At 41.8% G+C, this 18,902-nt stretch overlaps 1 protein-coding gene across 1 annotated transcript; it reads right to left on the bottom strand.

The window, feature by feature from the left end:
- Positions 1-6,025: 6,025 nt before the first annotated feature.
- SEC61A1 (SEC61 translocon subunit alpha 1) lies at positions 6,026-18,088 on the bottom strand. The gene is made up of 12 exons (XM_066326670.1): positions 18,000-18,088; positions 16,703-16,770; positions 15,980-16,045; positions 15,813-15,891; positions 14,896-15,027; positions 13,418-13,527; positions 13,066-13,219; positions 12,117-12,277; positions 11,268-11,465; positions 10,773-10,964; positions 9,121-9,197; positions 6,026-8,349 (listed from the first exon to the last, which is right to left on the bottom strand). Exons 1-12 carry the CDS (start codon positions 18,004-18,006, stop codon positions 8,163-8,165), a joined length of 1,431 nt encoding a protein of 476 aa, XP_066182767.1. The 5' UTR covers positions 18,007-18,088; the 3' UTR covers positions 6,026-8,162.
- Positions 18,089-18,902: the final 814 nt, after the last annotated feature.

The raw sequence follows: 18,902 nt of genomic DNA, 5'->3' as shown, positions 1-18,902 counted from the left end.
TATATTTAGGTAAATACTGGGAACTAGCAAGCCAAATGCTGCCACAGAGGTCAAAAAAAAAAAAATGCCACAGAGGCCAAAACCAATACCCCAGCACCACCTTTTTTGGGTCCCAAATGGGGACTGTCAGGATCCTCAGCCCTGCTTCAGCCTGTCTTTTCTTTTATTATCCCCAATGCTCTCCAGGTCTGAGAGCTGCATGTGGTTTTCCAGAGCAGTGACTGCAGGAGTGATGCATTCAAACTCACTATTAATGTAAAGAACTCTTGCAGCAGCTTTATTGAATGGCTGCAGCCCCTCTGGACATCTGTATTGTACAACTTGGATACAGGTGATAGGCACCTAAGATTACAGAGACTGATAACTATATATTCCTAAAGGGTCCTGTCCCTCTGGGTAGATTTTTTCAGAGGATGAATTTGCTTTGTCCAATCCAGAAGGCAGGATCTTGCCAGAACTATCCACACATATCATCACTTGTCTTCAGAAAAACCAGTCACCTTCCCAGAATCAGAGCAGGCAACTCCATCCAACCAGTGCTAGGGCAGCAGGAAAGCAATCATCAAATGGTATTTAAAGATCAGTTGAACACACACATAGGAACAAGTGAGAAAATAAAAAAATTACATCCAAGAATTGCTAAGCCTTTTAGACAGAAATATAGCAAAATAGTTTTACATGGCCACATGCTCTTGCTATTGTAAGACAAAACCAAATTGTGTGAATCTCATCTCACACCCATTGAAAGGTCATGTTGGACAAAGTCACAAAGTTCCTGTGCCCCATCTGATTTGGCAGCCAACAAGGCTCTTGTGCCTTCCAGCAGACAGAGGTATGTGCACAAAGCTCTGCTGCACAGGGAAAAAAGGTTATCTCTGACCTCTGCTGCCTGCCTCTCAGGGCATTCATCCTGCTCCTCAAACTCCTTGGCTCTTCCTACCCTGACAGAGGTATTTGGCAAGAGCCAAAGGATTTGGCTCCTGCCAGAGGACTTACAAGAGAAATGCCAAGCTGCACTTTATTGCTGCAGTAATGGCTCTGCACAGTAATGGAACAAAACAGCATCTATTCAGATGACAGAGGTACCTGCTGAGGGGGCTCCAGGTAGGGGAACAGAGTGCTCCCCAAAGTGTTTACATTTGCAGCAGCACATTATTATGGGAAATCTGATGTTTGGACAGTCTAAGGGTAACTTCCACAGAAGGACTGAAGCTCTGACATAAGAAATACCTGTTTTGTGCAAAGACCCCCCAGCACAGATCCACTTGTGGAATACAAGGAAATAAAACAGAGGATTTTGCTCAGGTCTTTCAAGTGCGGGCTGGAGCCTGGGCTAAATAAAGAAAGTTTTTTGTTTTTTGTTGTTGTTGTTGTTGTTTGTTTGTTTCTTTTCCTGATGATTAGAAGGTGCAGCTTCGTTAGGCTCACACAGAGCTCCCTGAGCTGAAGAAATATAACAACCTTCAGGAAACTTCATTATGTCTCAAATAACACTTTCTAGAACCCAAATAGCATCAATCTGTCACCTCTGCTTAGCTAAAAGATCTAGATTTGAGTCAATTTTATAGCTATTATGTTTAACAACCAAAATCATAGAGAAATGGTTTTGTCTTCTCTTAGAGTAAAGGTAAAGTGTTAAACTTGATGAACTGCAGGCACTTAAAGATCTGATCATCATTTAATGGATTATGCATAAAGGAAACACTCTCTGGAGTAGCAAAAATATTCTGCAAGGGTGAAATAATATCAAGACCATGGCATATCAGGGATTCTGCATAAACAAAGGAAAACACGACCAGGATGGCACATGGACCACTCAGTTCTCTGACCCCCATTCTCCTACAGATATGAGGTCACTGCTCACACACTGATTTTGGGATGAAGGACAGAATTATGACTATTATTTCATTAATTAACTGTTGATAGTTATGTTTTAAACACAGCTACTTTATATACATACATGTATGCAGTTTGTATATAGTGACTGCATTTCAGTCATTACACAGTTAACACTTCCTCTGGTGCTTTAAGGAGAGGCAACATCGGTAGAAGAGGCAAGCAAAGAGGTGGCAGACATTGTTTGAGCCAGGACTCTTGTAATGATCAGCTCTAGGACTGGGGCAGGTCCTGTCCTCCTCTGCAGCTTTTAAGTGGGAGGGATTTTTTTTTCAGAGTGTACAATTTTTTGGAACCAAAAATCTTCATGATATCATAATTACAGCCAGTACTCACAAAAATGACAGTTCACATGCAAAAGAAACAACTCCTGCAACACAAGTAACAGATGAGAACCCACTTCATATAACTGGAAACAATTTTAGTCTATTTGCTCTGCAACTAGAACCCTTCTCTTTTTACATGCATCCCTGTTACCATTCCAGTTTCATGGATCCTTCGAGCTCCCAGCTATCCTCTACAAAAAGGTGGACAGACACCGGTGTTTAAACCTAAATAAAAATTACTTTAATGCACCTCAGTTCCAGAAAGTAGCTTCAAACTCCCTGGCTTGTGCTACTGTGTTCCATCACTAAATTAGGTAAGTCTTATCCCAAATGTTGGCCTGTTTCTGCCAGCCTGCACTCCTTAAGAAATGGGAAGCACTGAGATAAGAGGCAGCTCTTTTCTACCCACTTGAGGAAATCATTATGTCCCCCCAATAAATCTCTCTTCCTTTCAAGAGTGACTCAAAGCAAAGGGGATAGGTTAAAAAAATAGCTCTTCTAATAACTTAAAAATCAACAGTTTAAGCTTTAGCCTCAAACATCCAAGATAAAAGGGCTTAGAAAAGGAATTATTTTAACAAACACACTTTCCTATCTTACAAGTTTCTACATCTGCAGAACACAAAGAAAACTTTGGACAGTGCAAAGGAAACATGAGGTCAGTCTGGGATACCAAGGTTAAACAAACCATTGATTTCTATAGCACACAGGTATTCTGGGCTTGTCTGCCAGGGGAGATCCAGCAGGCAGCTGCCCCTCTGCATTTTAATCACCATCCACAGCCACACAAGGCACTCATAATTTGTTGTCAGCAGTCTTCAGAATCCTGGAGCTCAAGAGCCTTTTCAGATACACTGGTTTTAGGTATAGGCACATCATACCACCACATCCCAGCCTCATGAGGGTACATCCCCTCACTGCCTTGGCTCCTGCACTGCTTCTTCCCACAGTTCCTTCATGGCCTCTGACCACACACCCACCACCAGTTACTTTCTGCAGCTGAGCTCTGTAATCCAAAAAATAAAATCACACTTATATAGCGAAGTTAATCAGGCAGAATGTTCTGCTCACTGTTCCCTGTTCCTGTACGTTTGGAGCTGCATTTTTTTTTTCAAAAATCTTCACACCACAGGTATAAAGAAGAGACACATTAGAGCTGTAAGAACATCAGAGAGCTTTAGACATGCTGAAGATTAAAGTGGATAATACTCATCTGAGATTTCAGATAGCTAATATTCCCCAGCAGTGCTCACACCATTTTTGGAACCATCCACTTTAGCCTTAATATCTAAGAAGGGGAATCTGGGATTTTATATGTGTGTCATGTATCCCAATTTTCTTCAAAGCAATATAAAAATACCTGAAACAGCTTCTTAAAAATATGTAGCCTTGCTGTTCTGTTTGTTCCCTCTGTTTCAAGCTCACAGTTATCCCTATTTCTGAGAAATTGGCCCAGTCTCCTTGTTCTTCAGCAAGAAATATCTCAGAGCCAGCATCCCATGTCTGACCTTGTCGGCCCCCTGTGCGATGACAAAGTGGATCATGTCTGTGCTCCTTCAGTCTCCAGCCCCTGTGATAGGGCTGCCAAAGGAGGGCCGAGTGTCAGGGTATTTCCTTTCTGCTGAGTGCTGCCAGCTTGGCTGGAACCACGCTGCCAATGGCCAGAGGATTGCTAGAACCTGGCCCACAGAAGAGTTTCAATTTTAGCAGATCCATCCAGGAGCATATTATATACCAGCAGCTTAAAGTCTAGCTGGCTAATTAGGTCCCCAGCTTAGAATATTGATTTTGGTTTAAAATGCTTCTTTCATTTTAAGTCTTCTTTCCAATCCCATAGACTGTCTCAGTCTAGGCTTAAGTGGCAGAAGATGACAACTACCCCTTGGCACCCAGCATGCTTGAAATATATTAGAAAATATTATAAGTATTATAAATGCTCCAAAAGATTATTTTCAGCGTTTCATCTTAAAACAACCTCAATCCTGGCCGCAGCCCCGGGAAGCACAAATAAATATTGGCAAATTCTGCTGCGCACTTTTTACATTGCAGGACGTCCATCGGCACAGTAGAGAAGGCAAAGGACGGACACACGTTTGGAAGATATTTGATCCTCCTTTCCCCGATCCGATGGCACGACTCGCAGGGTAACACTGCCTCCCGGCGGGCAGGGGCTCCGGGCCGCGCTCGGAGCTGCGGGCGGCTCGGCAGAGCTCAGGAGCCGCTCCGGAGCCGCCGACCTTGTCCCAGCACCTGCACAGCCCTGGCCGCCGCCCAAGGCCACCTTTAGGGGCAGGAGGCCGCCGAGGGCTGGGGGGTCATGGCAGAAACCTGGCAGAGGAGCGCCGGGGAAAGGGAGGTGAAGGACAGGCAAGGCGCACACCGGGTACAGCAGAGCTGTCACCAGTGTCCCTGCCCAGAGTCCCCTTCCCCACCGGCGGAGCAGCCCGCAGGGACCTGGAGGGAGGCAGCCGGGCTGGACCTGGCAACGCCTGGGGAGCAGGGCTGGGATCCAGGCAGCGGGACTGCCTGAGCACCCGGCCGTGTCACAGCACACCCCTGAGCAAACAGCTCACAGGAACCGCGGAGCCTCCCCACAGCAGTGGGAAAACAGAGGCCACCTAAAGCTCCATATTCTTTGCAAGGGAGGACAGGAAAAGCAGTTCCTGCATCACTCAGCTTCCTCCTTTACCAAAAGCTAGCTGAGAAGCTTCTTGCACAAATCAGTCTGGTTACAGTATGGGAAGGGGTTATCCCCAGAAAAAATTAAGGGAGCACAGTCATGAAACATTCAGACTAAAGCAACAACCTTTCCAGTTGCAGTCAAAAGGAATTAATTTTTAAATATAAAAACCCAACAACAAAACATTTGAGAAATTAGGAAGTTCCTTTGCCATCTCAAAATTACATGGCAATAAATAGGCCTAGGAACAAGTGAAACAGAATAAACCAGACTATTTTAGAGGCTTCCTGAATGAATGACAAAAGGGACAAAAATCAAATACCCAGCACATATATGCTAAAGAAGCTTTCACGTGAAACCTGCAGTGCAGAAGAAAAGGACGTGTCAAGAATTTTGCACAAAACACCCCCAGCAGAAAAATGTCAGATGTTGTTGCCCTGCTGTTGGTTCTCATCCAGCTCTCTTGCACATAAGTCATCACATCTAATTGAGTGACCTCAATTATTTCTGTGATCACATGTGTGATGACATCAGATTCCCAAGACAACCACAGTCATCAGTGCAAGTATCCTGGCGAAAAATAAAACAGCAAGGGAGAAATCAGGCTACTGTTTAGAGTGACTTCAAACACAACCAAATTTGTGGCTGAACTTCCTGCATCCAGTAACAGTATTTTAAGTAAATTAGCTTTCAAGTACTGGGATATTTCTATTCAGAAAGAAGGTAAATTTTCCCTGTACTCTCTAAGTTTAAAAACTCAAAGGGCAAAACAATATTGGGAATATCATCACCTTTGAGTTTTGTTGTCTCAGTTATCATACTACAAAAAGACTGGCACTCTATCTCTCATAGAAATGGTTTTCGTTAACGTGATGCATCATTACTTGTGCATTGCCTTTAAAATTGCAACTCAAAAAAGAGAAGCCCAAAGGAATGGTCAAGGTTCAGTTATTTTAGCAACCCACTACTGAGAGACCTTGGAGCAAATACAAATTGTCTTTATTTCATCCTGACACTTTGATAAAGTGTTTTGAGGGTAGCACTTTCTCAGTCTCATAGGTGGGTAACCGTATTCTACAAGTGTTAGAATTGTAACAGTATCCAAGCACCAAAAACCCAGCACTAGCTCCAAAGATGCACTTTATTTCATTATAAAGCAGATTTTTTAGGCATTATTTCTTTTTGTGAACATCCACTGTATGGCCAGCAGGTCCTGCTTTGAGGACACAGCTGTTTGATAACAAAGATTTACCACCAGACCACAAAAATACAGATGCACAGAACAACTGCTGCTTAGACACTGAAGAGCAAATGGTCTAAACTGCAACCAGTCCAAACAGATATGACCAAAAATACAAATACAGCTCCAGCCCAGCCAGAGCAGCATGCACAGAAGTGGAGTCTTATATATCAAAACAAAGTTTGTATTCTGCTTCCTGGAAAAACAACAAAAAAGTCCCCAAAGCAGAATTGTGTTAGAACCCTTTCCCTCTCCTTTTAATGCTGCTTTTTAACTGTCCCCATTTCACGTCACAGTTGTGCTGTGGTACACTAGTACTTTATGAAAAACAGAAAAATGATTGAATGTAGTGTGACATCATAGTGAATGGCTGACAGTGATCATTTCAAGGATACTTCATCCCAATTCTTTTATTCCTTTTCCAATCATGATCCTCACCCCGGGCATTTGACTTTCATTGAGAGGTGCATCTCATTCCACATTTGCAGATTTCCCACGTGTTTGGTATCTGAGCTCAGGGTATTAACAAGGGTTTCTGGATGTCATCTGTGTTCCTTGGGTGTGTAACAGAGTCCCACCACTCCAGCAGGAACAGTGACTCACATACTGCCTGCTCAACATGCAAAAACACACAGAAGGCATGTTGATGCAGTGTAAAGAAAAGTTCCAGCATTACAACTCCTCATTGTGGCGTCCACGTTGTCCAACACTGATTGAGGAAAAGTGTATTTACAAGACTCATACACAAATATTTCATTTGGTCCTAGGCACCTGATTAGTACTGACAACCTAAATTAAAATGGAAAATTAAGTTTTATTCTGGTCCATTACAGCTTTAACCGCAAACTCTCCAGTTTGAAGGTGTGATCTTCAAAAAAGGGAATCCAAATACCTTCTGAAAGAGTATTTTCCTGTGCACCACTCAAATCCATGAGATTAGAGGATGGAAAAGCCTTCTACATAAGCCCCTTAGTGGAGTTATCTGACAAGGGGCTCGTATCTAGATCTACAGACACAGACAAGTAACATCCATTCTTTCCACTCTTTCATGGTAATGAGACTCAAAATTCACTACATATGAGCGATCAGATAACATCCTGATTGCTACGAGACCAGAATTCATTATCAAGGAAAGAAACTTCACTCTAGCAAAGAGCACAAGCAGATTTGCATCTAAGCAGCCATAACACTCCTTCCTTTCAGCCAGCAGCAGAAGTAGAAATACAGCCACTAATGGCAATGAAGATTAATTAGAAGACTTTGAAACTTGGTTAAACTGACTTTGTAAAGTCCCAACTCTTAGGCACAGGTTCTGGTAGAATCTGGATATACCTGAGTTTTCTGCTTGTGGGGGAGAGGTGGTGGGAAAGGACACATTCCTTTCTTACACAGAAACATGAAAACAGTCTCAAGCCAATACTCAACATCTGACAAGGTCTAGTGTAGTAATTACAAGACAAAACATTTGGAATTAATGATATCATTTAGTAAAAAGAAACAACTGCCTTTCAAATCCGCCATATTGAAAAAAACCCTGAACACATAGAAACACTATTTGTGTTTACTGCTGTAATTACAGAACTTGATAGAGGTTTTTCTCACCACTACTGCAAAGGAGCTGCAAAAACAAGTTAAATGGAAAAAAAAAATCCCTTCCAAATATTCATTTAACAAACATTAATTAAAACCTGTAAAGGCTTCAGGGTACTAAATGTCAAAGGGGCTCAAAAAATTTTCAGGAGTCATTGAACAAAATCCAAGTCAAAAAGCTGACTCTCCTAACACATAATTAAAAAACAATTTTCTTAAAAAAATTTTTTGCACATCTTCCTCATCAATTTACAAAATGCAAACAGTATGTTAGAAAAGTCTGAACATAAGGGAATGTGCTTTGGAAACATTATTAAAATATGTGTTTCTATAGAATGACACTATCAAGTTTATGATACTTCTTTTCCCCTCATTGGCTACACTTTGAGAATGTCCCTCCTCTCTTTCCTGGGTCCATGAGAAGCTAGGTTTAGAAAAGAAGAGCTCCCATACTGCCAACTTCACTCTGTTCCTTTACAAAAATTTCAAAGTACTGATAAATGATGGTGACAGCAAGCAGAATTCCAGTTCCAGAGCCAATTGCCCCAAGGAAGTCTGCCAGCACAGAGAGGGCACCAATACAGAGCCCACCAAAGGCAGCAGCTGTAGGGATGTACCTGTAAAACATGAAATGAAAATAGAAAAGGTGCCATTAGAGTTTGCTCAGGATAGTAATAGAAAAGCCAATGGCAGAATATGCTCTTCTCTTGTGGGTCTGCAATCAAAGGTAAGGCACATGCAATAATGCCAGTACACTGGGTAAGGAAATAAAATGCTCAACCTGACTGGAGAAGAAAAAAATGCTACACTAAGAGGAGAAGGTATTACAGTCAACCATGCAATTACACATGAATATTAAACTTAGGGCCACTGCCTCTTCAAATCATCTGTAGATTACTGAAATCCAAAGTTACAATAATACAGGATACACAGATCCTACCCTGAAATCTGAAAACCTGAAGACATTGACCCCTGCCCACTTCTGCACCTACTTGTTTTAGAAGCAAGGTCTGCATGAAAACAGTATTCAAGATGAGTAACACATGAAAAATTACAGTAAGAAAATACTTCTGGGTCAGCTTGAAGTAGCAAAGTAAACTGAAATGCTCATAATTAGCTGCTACCCTGAGAAGAATATATAAGTGAAAAAACAAAACAGGAAAATAAAAGGTCCAGAATTTAAGACAAATTCTTTATATGCAAGGCAAAAATAAGCTGTACTGTACATGTCTTCCATTAGTGAGATAATGTTCTATGTCTCATGCATGTAACATCAAAGCTGAAATAATATCTGTGTTCTAGGATCTAGAAAATGGAAGTCAAAGCAAACTTTGCCATGTGTTTGCCCAGAACACTTTGCATGAACAGCCAGTGAATAGGCAGCTCACCTGTTGAGTTCATGTACCATTGAGGTTTCTCTGTGGCCTCGCATTACCATTTGCTGTTCTTTCAATTGCTTGGCAACCTGTATTGAATCAAGGAATGGAACAAGTTTAGTGCCATTTACCAAGGCCATGAATTGTGCTGTGCAAGCACTGTGAGAAAACAGAATCAAGACATTGCAGTAAATGGTGGTGGGGTTGGGCACTTTTTGTATTGTTTTAGTGTTTGGGTTGTGTTTTACATTTTTCAACTGAGATAAAAATATCCAGTATTTTAACTTCAGATAAATTACAGCCACAGGCACTTTTCTACCTGTCAAATATACAAAGCTTTCTGGATAATTCTAGTCCTACTGAGAAAAGGAGAATTTGGATACTGGGAGGCTCTCATACACAAATCAATCCATGTTTTGCCATCTACCCTTCTCCTGATGAGGGCTTCGTAGATGTTGCAAAACCATTCCTTGAAGTGTCCATTCCATTTCAGTTTCCTGCATTCAGCTGACTCAACTATTTATTTGTGGAGCCATACTAGAAACCAGACCTAGAATCCCTTCTTGGAACATTATTCTTAAACTGGATTTCTGCAGCTGCACAGGGTTACAGCAGAGCCCTCCAAACACTCTACTAACAACTCTGGGTAACATGAAGGTGCTCATCACTGACTCCATGCACGGAGAAAACACACTTTCAGATGAGTTAGCTGCCAGTTTTCCACTACACAGTGAACATTTAAGTAATGTTATACCAACTTTATTTCTGACCTTCTTGCATGAATTTAAAATAATTTTACTTATTATCAGGGAAAGTATTAAAGTGTTAAAATCTGTCTGTTGGTTTACTCTGAAATAAAGATTTGACTGTACGTGACTGAGTGCCCCCCTGCATGCCTGAGAAGCAGCAGGATGCAAGTCCAAAACAAGAGAGTGCTCAGACTGTTACAGTAACTGTGCAATTACTTATTTGTTAAAGAATAGATTAAACCATTCCATTGGCTGCCAAACTTCACCTCCTACCCAAAAGTACACAATAAAAATATACCACAATGACAGCTATTTTTCATTTTGTTTTCCAACTCCAATATCAGGATGATATAGTTCCTGAATGTTAAATATCCTGTAGCAAATGGAATTTTGGAGAAGCTAGCCTCAGGTACATTAATGCACTGCACTATAACTCTCCACTGTCAGTGCTTTTAAGTTAAAACTAATAACCTCTAGTAAATTTTCTCACAAAGGAAGCTCAGAACTCTCTGTGTCAGGAATGGTTGCCTGAGCTTTACCTACAAGTTTTTAAATGGCAACTGCCTTGCACACAGTGCACCTGTCACGTGGCACTGAAAGAGTTTCTACCTCTCATGTTACTTTTCCTGCTCTCACACTGAACATATATTTCTATGTTCTAAATTTCTTAATTCTAATGAAAGCAATTTCAGTTTTGACGTTGTTTTGAAAAAGCAGTAAAGAAAACAGGAAAAAATTACTCCCATTCTGTCTTAATCTTTCCCAATTAAAAAGAGACACGGTCCCTGTTTACACAAACAGTGAATATTACCATATCAGCAGAACAGCTTTTTCAGAAGCAAGTCAATCTTATTCTTACAAATGACCATATGTTTTCATCATGTAAGCTTACATAATTTGTCATTTTAAACTTACATCTTTGGCAGAGGAGCCAGACACTTCAATCCATGTCTTAGAGAAGAAAGCACAGGAGCCCAACATAAATACGATATAAACAACTGCATGTACAGGGTCTTCCAACACTGAAGAAAAGGACTCTGGAGGTGACAGGTAATAACAGAGTCCACCAACTGGATAAGCACGAGCAGGGCCTCCAGATGATGTGTCCTGGAAGAAGGAAGCAAGCAGTCAGTCACCAATCTTCTCACTATTTCTTAGCCATTAAGCCAAGTCTTAGAAGTTTGTATCACCTTTGTGTCACTTTGCATCATTGTGTGCAGCAGCACACACATTTCCATTCATCACAGCAAGCCTCATATGCTACCAATTGATTCAAATTATTAATTTAGGAGTTTCAGTGTGCATGACTACCTATCAAAGCATGTCTTACTATTAGGAGAACATCTCTTCCAGCCCACATTCCAATGGTGCCCTTGCAGAGATGTATGCAAGATGAGAAGGAATACTCACAGACCAGGTGCCCAGCAGGCTGACCAGCAGGTTGCCACTGAAGCGGGCAGAAAGCATCTGGGAGATGACGTACAAGTTTGACACCAGGGCAGACTGGAGAATGATTGGAATGTTGGAAGTGTAGAACAACTTGATAGGGTAGGTGTTGTACTGGCCCCGGTAACGAGCAGATTTGATGGGAAGATCCACTCTGAAGCCCTGAAAAGTTTTCAAAAGAAAGTCCCCCATTACATCTTGACATGAACCCATACCAGAGATCATAAATTTCAAGTGCAAGGCCTTGACAGCAACAGAAGAAATCTGCAATCATTTTGTGCAAGTACAAACACTCTGCCCAGAGGGCTCTCCTCTCCATGAGGACACCCCTTCTGCAAAAGGTCTGCAAGCCTGCATGGTTGTCTAAACACACACTCACACACAAGAAGGTACAAAAGAATTAGACATCAGAAGAAATCTGAAGTTTCAAGAAGACTGAACAAAAGAAAAGAAACATTAAAACTTTCTATATTCTTCAGCAACAAACAGTAAGAGATACACAGGCCTAAATACTTCAGAGTATTTCTGAGTGAAAAGCAGTAGCATTTGAGTTAGGCAATATCACATGCACACATGCATCTAGGGCATTTTTACTTGGTTTTTTGGGGTTTTTTTCAGAGAACAAAGTAAGTTTCAAGTCTTCTGCGTGACTACAGGAAGTGTGGAAACTGATTAAGAGCAGGCAGTGTAAAATGAATATCCAGATGCTGCAGGTACAAAAATAAGCCTTGTGAATATATAATTTCTTGTAGAAGGAAGCAAATTTCAGACCTACTTCCATATAGTTTTACAACCCTCATTATTCCAACTGACCTGGAAGTAAATGACAATTGCAAAGACAAAGATGGTGGCAATCAGATTCATGAGGTTGGGAAGATTCTGACGGTAAAAGGCCTCACGAAGAGCTCGGACTTTGTCAGTGCGAGTAGCCAGAAGATGGAACAGAGCAATGATGGCTCCCTCAAATTCCATGCCTTGGAAAGGAAAAGCAAAAGGTGAGCTGTTATTATCTCCAAGCATGAGTATTTTGTCCTACTAAATAGGACAGGATTCAGAATGGGATTTCTCTGAGTCTTTTGCATCTTGACTATGTTCTTAGGCTTTTATACCGTCACCCTTCATCAGCTATGTTATTTCCAAGACTTTTTTTTTAAAATCCCCTTGTAGTGGCCTAGAAACTAAATCATAACCCAGCATGGGATAACTTCGTTGGTCTCTAGAAACACTAAAAAGCATCAAGTTTGTTCTTTCTTTCTTCTTCCTGATCAAAAAAAAAGCTTACAGGGAAGCATCAGGCTTTCTAGTGTCAGTTGTGGTGAGACACAAGTTACTGTTTGGATTACAGCAAATGGCATAACCTCACTTCTGTTTTCTACTATACAACAGCAAACAGGATCATCTCCAGTGGAGTCTGGAGAACAAGGTCGTTAGGGCAAAGCGTAAAAAAAGCAAAGAGCAGAAAGAAACAGCTAATATTTGGTCAGTAAGTTGGGCAGTAACCATAACACAATGGAGTCTATTACTGCTGACATTTAATGAAGGCACTGTAAGAAATTCAAGATCAGTAAATATCTTGTGACATACTGCGAACTGAGAAAAAATGTCTTTGTGCTTGCACTTTGCACAGCAGCATCAGCTGCATTAGCAGGATTCACCACACAGTCAAGATAGTAGTAACAACATTTTGCATTAACAGTGGGGAAAAAAAATGTTGCCTTTTTGTACAAGCTATTGGTAAAGAAAACAGACTGTGCCATATTACCTCGCCCAGTGTTCACTGTGGTGGGGCTGAATGCTTTCCACACAATGGTCTCACAGATATTGGTAGCAATGAAGAGAGAGATGCCAGAACCAAGACCATACCCTTTCTGAAGCAGCTCATCCAAGAGCAGAACTATCAAACCAGCAACAAAAAGCTACAGCAGAAAAAGAAATACAGCATTAGTTCCATGTCTTTATCATTTTGTTATAAATATAACGGGTATTAAAAGATTAGACTATATGTGAGGAAGCAGGTACACTTGGGCCTTTTTCTCTGCATATGTGACAGCCTGTCCTAAGGCTGCTTTTTTACCCTTTCAGGGGAAGAGTAATTAGAGAAGACTAGAAATTACCTGGATTGTGATAAGCAAGCAGATACCAGCACCCATCTCAGATGGGTCTCCGTACATTCCAGTCATTACATACACAATAGATTGTCCAATGGTAATGATCATTCCAAACACTACAGAGAAATAAAGAAAAAGTATGTATTTGTCCTGGAGATTCATGTCACTGGGCAATTAGAGAAAGAGAAATCACTTCTGTGTAGAGAATCTTGGTTTCAGCTGAGATAGAGTTAATTTTCTTTGCAGTAGCCGGTAGAGTGCTGTGGTTTGGATTTTCCAGGGGAACAATGCTGGTAACAGGCTGATATGCTGTTGTTTTAGTTGCTGCTCAGCTGTGCTTACCCTAAGTCAAGGGCTTCTCAGCATCCTCTGCTCTCCAGCCAGCAGGGGCACAAGAAGCTGGGAGGGAGCATGACAAGGACAGATGACCCTAAGTGGCCAGAGGGATATTCCATACCATGGAACATCAGGCTCAGCACACCAACTGGATTGGCCAGGAGGGGCTGATCACTGCTCAGGAACTGGCCGGGCATCGGTCAGCAGGCGGTGAGCATTGTATTATGCATCACTTGTAAGTTTTATTTCTCTCGCTCCTTTTTGTTACAGTTGCTGTTACTGTTGTTATTATATTGTACTTTGTATCAGTTTTTGAACTGTTTTTATCTCAACCCAGGAGTTTTAGGGGTTTTTTTTCTGATTGTCCCCTCCGTCTGACAGGAGGGAGAAAGAGCAAGTGTCCCATGTGATACTTAGTTGCCAGACAGGGTTAAACCGCAACACTTGGGAAGGAACACATAAGTCACAGGATGTTTAAATTCAAGAGCAAGTTAACTTTGTCGTCTGAAACCTGGCATTGAAAATAGAAACGCACAGATAATTCAGAAACAAATGCACTTAGAAGAAGTGGGTTTGGTTACCAAAGGCTTTTTAGATACTGAAAACTCTGAGGGTGTTAAGATATTACTGTAGCAATTTATGATTTTTTTCCAGTACACATATCAGTAAATAGTGTACAGCTTCAAATAGCTACAAAACACATAATTTTTTCTGGAAGTCATTATCAACTGACCCCAGAGATCCCTTACTGATGAGAAAGACCCATGCCTGGAGCTGTAAGGTACAAACAGCTACAACAAACATCTTAATCACTATGATATACTCAGATTAACTCTGCTCATTACAGTTCAAAAGTTGAGCCTCCACAGCCTCTACATTGCTTCACTTATCTGGGGAGATTACAGCAGCAATGCCAATTGCACTGACACATTTCCTTTTCACACATTTCTGAAGCTTAACAGCCAACAAGGCAGAGAGCTGTCAGTAACAGACCAGTGAAATACAGGTATCTGCAGCAGAACACGACACACAGCACAACAGAAACCCACAAGTCCAACTGCACCATTCATCCCATGGTAAATTCACACTTTCCACTGTCAGGGTGAGATATTCTAAACCACCAGTGCTCAACATGAACTTTTACTCACATTTCTGGGCTCCATTGAAGAGAGCTCTGTCCTTTGGGGTGTCACCAACCTCAATTATCTTAGCACCTGCCAAGAGCTGCATGATGAGCCCTGAAGTGACAATGGGTGAAATGCCCAGCTCCATCAACGTTCCTGCCAGACACAGGAAGAACAGTGAAGTTCAAAGTTAGTTTTTATCAACCTTTACATAACAATGGAGAAGATCTAAAACGCCACATCTCCATAAATGTAAAAGTTATCAATGATAACAAAAGTTTGGTAGAAGTCAGTTTGAGATGTAGTACTCCTCAGTACCTCAAAAAGACTGTGTTCACTGAAAAAGACTTTCACTGTCAAGAATAGATTTACTCTACATAAAACAAAGTATGAGAAAAACTGATAGTTCAAATCATGCAGAATGATAAAATGAATTCAGGAAACTGTCACTATTCTTAATTCATACTTGCATTAGAAAGCCTCTACAAGAAACTGAAATTTATATTAACTACTATGCATTTCAATCTTCTGTGTGACAGACTCAAGGATGGCACTCAGGAAACCACAGCACCCAAGGAATATGATTTTGAAGCACAAATCACAAATCTTGAAGATTGCAACAGCAGTAATGCAGGCAATCAGGAACTGTCTCTGCCCTAACCATTTCCCTCAAAAAAACCAACCAACCAAAACAACCAACCAACCAACCTCAATTTTTGTACATATAATAAATAGATTGCACACAGTTAACCATAAACTCATTTTGTCCAGAAAGATTTGCCTTTCTGAACACCACACTGGTTTATGACTTTAAATAATACAGAAAAATTACTTTTCTCTCTCCACTTCAGTTTTTATATTCATTATAATGGAATGGAATGCAAGTCCAAAACTATTTTGATTCAAGTTTAAAAAATGCCCTCCTGAAAGTCTGGCCATACCTCTATTTGATGCCAAAATCACTCTCATCCAGTAGAAAGGATCTGCAGAGTCTGATGACATAATGCCAAACAAGGGAATCTGCATTTCCAACCAAGAGATTAAATTAGAGACTTCATAGCATGCTTTAAACATTTCAGCTCTTCCTTAAAAAGGGAAGCAAACATACCTGGCAGCATACTAAGAAGATGAAGAGTGTGATAGCTGTCCATAGTACCTTTTCCTTAAACTGAATCTAAAGGGAATAAACACAAAACCAAAAATCAACAACAGATGATAAAGCTGTCAAGATAACAAGACTTAGTCCATCAAGCAAACTTTCATAGCAGCACACTTGACTTTTAGTGGAGGGACAACGTACACAATACCCTAAAGAAAATAATGCACTGTTCATCCCTTCCATCCCACATAAGACCAATGAAAGCTACAAAGCTTTACTCAAAATTTGTTGCAAATAAACAAGCTTATGTCAATGCAAGGTAATTCTAGTACTTCCTCAGAAATGAGTCTTACATTTTCATGAGTAAGAGCTTATGATGAGAAAAAAGCAGTAATAGGGAGCTGCTTATGTCAGCAAATAATCTTAGATTAGACCTTATAAAGTAAGATTTTCAAGTTGCTGCTTTAACTTACTCTAGTTTACACTTTAATCCATACTGTCTTCAACATCTCACCATGCACTGCTGGGACATAAACAAATCTGCCCAACTGCACTTGTTCTTGTACAACCACATTCACATGAGACACACCATACATGCACTCCACTAAAAACAACTGCACCTAAAACTGCCATACTCCCATGAGGGAAGAAATGCCAAACTCCACAAATGCAAACTCCAAACATTTTATATCACACAAATACAAACTCAGGAAGAAAATTTTATTGACCTACCTTCCGTTCTGGCTTTTGAATTTCAGGCAAGATAACACAGAAGGGCTTGATCACTTCAAGGAATTTTACTGTACGGAAATAAGTTAAAAGACAAAGTGAACACACAGATAGAATGAACACTGGAAAAAGCTCAAGCTGAATTGAATTTGGACATGTGCTTCACATAATAAAAGTCCCAATTGTTGCGATTTTTTGGTTGGCCATTTTGGGGCAGGGGGTGTGCTTTGTTTTATTAAATTCTTATCTGTTCTAATTACCCAGAGATTCAGCTAGCGTGTTTTAAGTACAGTATGGACCGGGAACAGAAATAAAGAAAGTCAAACATTTTCCCATTTCACTGAGTAGGTTGATGGCACCAAAAAAACTCTGTCATTGCTTTACATGAGTTTATCAAGACCCCAGAACTTTTACTTCATGGTAGTTTCTCCCCAGCCTGATATTAGAGAAAAAAGGGCCTTGGGTATTGCAAACATGTTACTTTTGAGCCATACAGTTTAAGAATTCCTACACACTTTTGGGCCATACAGCTTATGGCCACAGTTCCTACCCATGCAACTCAGAAGCATCAGTTCAAATTGGTCTACAGAACATCTCACGCCATGATCCCCTCCCAGCCAAAAAGACACGTCCTTAGATCAGAAGTCTGTCTTAAAATAAGCATATAATGAAGACGGGATTTGCAAAGTCACAAGTTCTCCCATAAGCAGAGAGCTCTGATTTTGAAGAAGAGTTAATTCTAAATCTGCTAAGACAAATCCAAGGTTGTATTTGAACTAAGAAGAATACAACAATGCAGAACTGAAATTACTGGTGCCTTTCCACCTTTTCATGGAAGGCTGCAACTTCAGCGGCAACTTAGTAAAGCTTTAAGACCAGCCCACAAAAAAGTATTTTCTTAATTTCAAACGATTACGTCTGAAAAGTTACATTGGACCGCGATATTCAATTTAATGCAAATCAAGGATCTCTCCAACATCTGCAGTAACACAGCAATCGACTAAGACGCTTTCCAAGCGGCTTTTTCCCGAGGTCCGGGATCCTGCAGATTCCCGCAGATCGGATCACGCCGGGATGCAGACAGGCCCTCTGACAATACCCCTGGAAGGGTCGTGCCCGCGGTGACATACCGCCCCCCCACCCCGACACCGCGCCCGGCGCCCTCAGCCTGGCACGGGGCACACGGCGCCCGTTCCTTCCCCGGGATGAGCTGCCACCCGCAGGAACGGCGCTTTCCCGGCCGGAGGGGAGAAGCAAGAACCCAGCGGAGCCGCTAAAGCAGGGGTGTCCCGGTACTCACTGCCCATGGCGGCGCCGGCCGAGCAGCAGCGAGCGGCGGCCGCGGAGGGAGGGACACGTCAGGCTCCGAGCGCGGCCGCCCCCTTCCGCTTCCTGCCACGCGCCGCGTCCGCCGCCGCGCATGCGCCGGGCCTCGGCCACATGGCGCCTCCCGCCTACAGCTCCCATCGTGCTCTGCGGGGAGAGAGGAGGATGGCCTCCATGGCGGCGCGCAGCTTGTCGGGAGGCTGCGTAAGACCCGCGCGTAAGACCCGCGCCTCCCGCCATCTTCATGTGGTACGGGCCTGGTTCCTGTGTCAGGCTGTGTCCAGGAAGGCCTGTTCTGAACCAGACAGCGTAGCGCTGGTTTAAGAGATTCCAACAGATTAATACATAAATCAACATATGAAATTAGTTTCTTGGTTATGACCAAGACGCTGTAGGCCTTGCTCTGCAGTAAGAACCGCCTTGCGCCCGCCACAATACGTGCCTCAGACGGTAGAAAGAGTGGCTTTGTCTAAATGCCTCAGCTGCCTTTGGCCATTTACAAGTGAGGTGTGTAGGTAGTTCTCTGGACTCTGGTCAGTGGAGATACAAGTGGAGAAATATTTTGCTTACCTTACATCTCTGGAGAAATCTGCTTTTCTCATGCAAGTTTTCAGATGAGATGAATCATCCTCCAGAGGTATTTATGTGTATTTATTTTATAGGGAACTAAGGTGACAACTTCAGCCTAGATACCTGTATTTTAGGTGTCTGATGTCAGCTCCAGGTGTCACAGTCCCACAGTCACTGCCTGCTCATGTAACACAACCAGATCCAGCTGGGCTTTAATAAGATACAAAACTGGTGAAAATGTGAAGCTTTGGGCCGCATGTCACAGAAATCACGGGACATTCACACATTACTGTGTCACCTGGTGGCA

The sequence above is a fragment of the Sylvia atricapilla genome, chromosome 11, assembly GCF_009819655.1.
Source record: "Sylvia atricapilla isolate bSylAtr1 chromosome 11, bSylAtr1.pri, whole genome shotgun sequence".
Taxonomy (NCBI): Eukaryota; Metazoa; Chordata; class Aves; order Passeriformes; family Sylviidae; genus Sylvia; species Sylvia atricapilla.
Note: the sequence above shows the minus strand (reverse complement) of the source record. Positions and strands in the feature narration are given on the sequence as shown.

Bases quoted from the DNA above. Each gene is read 5' to 3' on its own strand.
- SEC61A1 (XM_066326670.1), bottom strand. The intron at 10,965-11,267 runs GTGAGTATTCCT...TCCTTCTTCCAG, and splicing joins GCCTGCTGGGCACCTGGTCT to GACACATCATCTGGAGGCCC. The intron at 8,350-9,120 runs GTGAGCTGCCTA...CATGTTTTACAG, and splicing joins ATGGTACATGAACTCAACAG to GTACATCCCTACAGCTGCTG.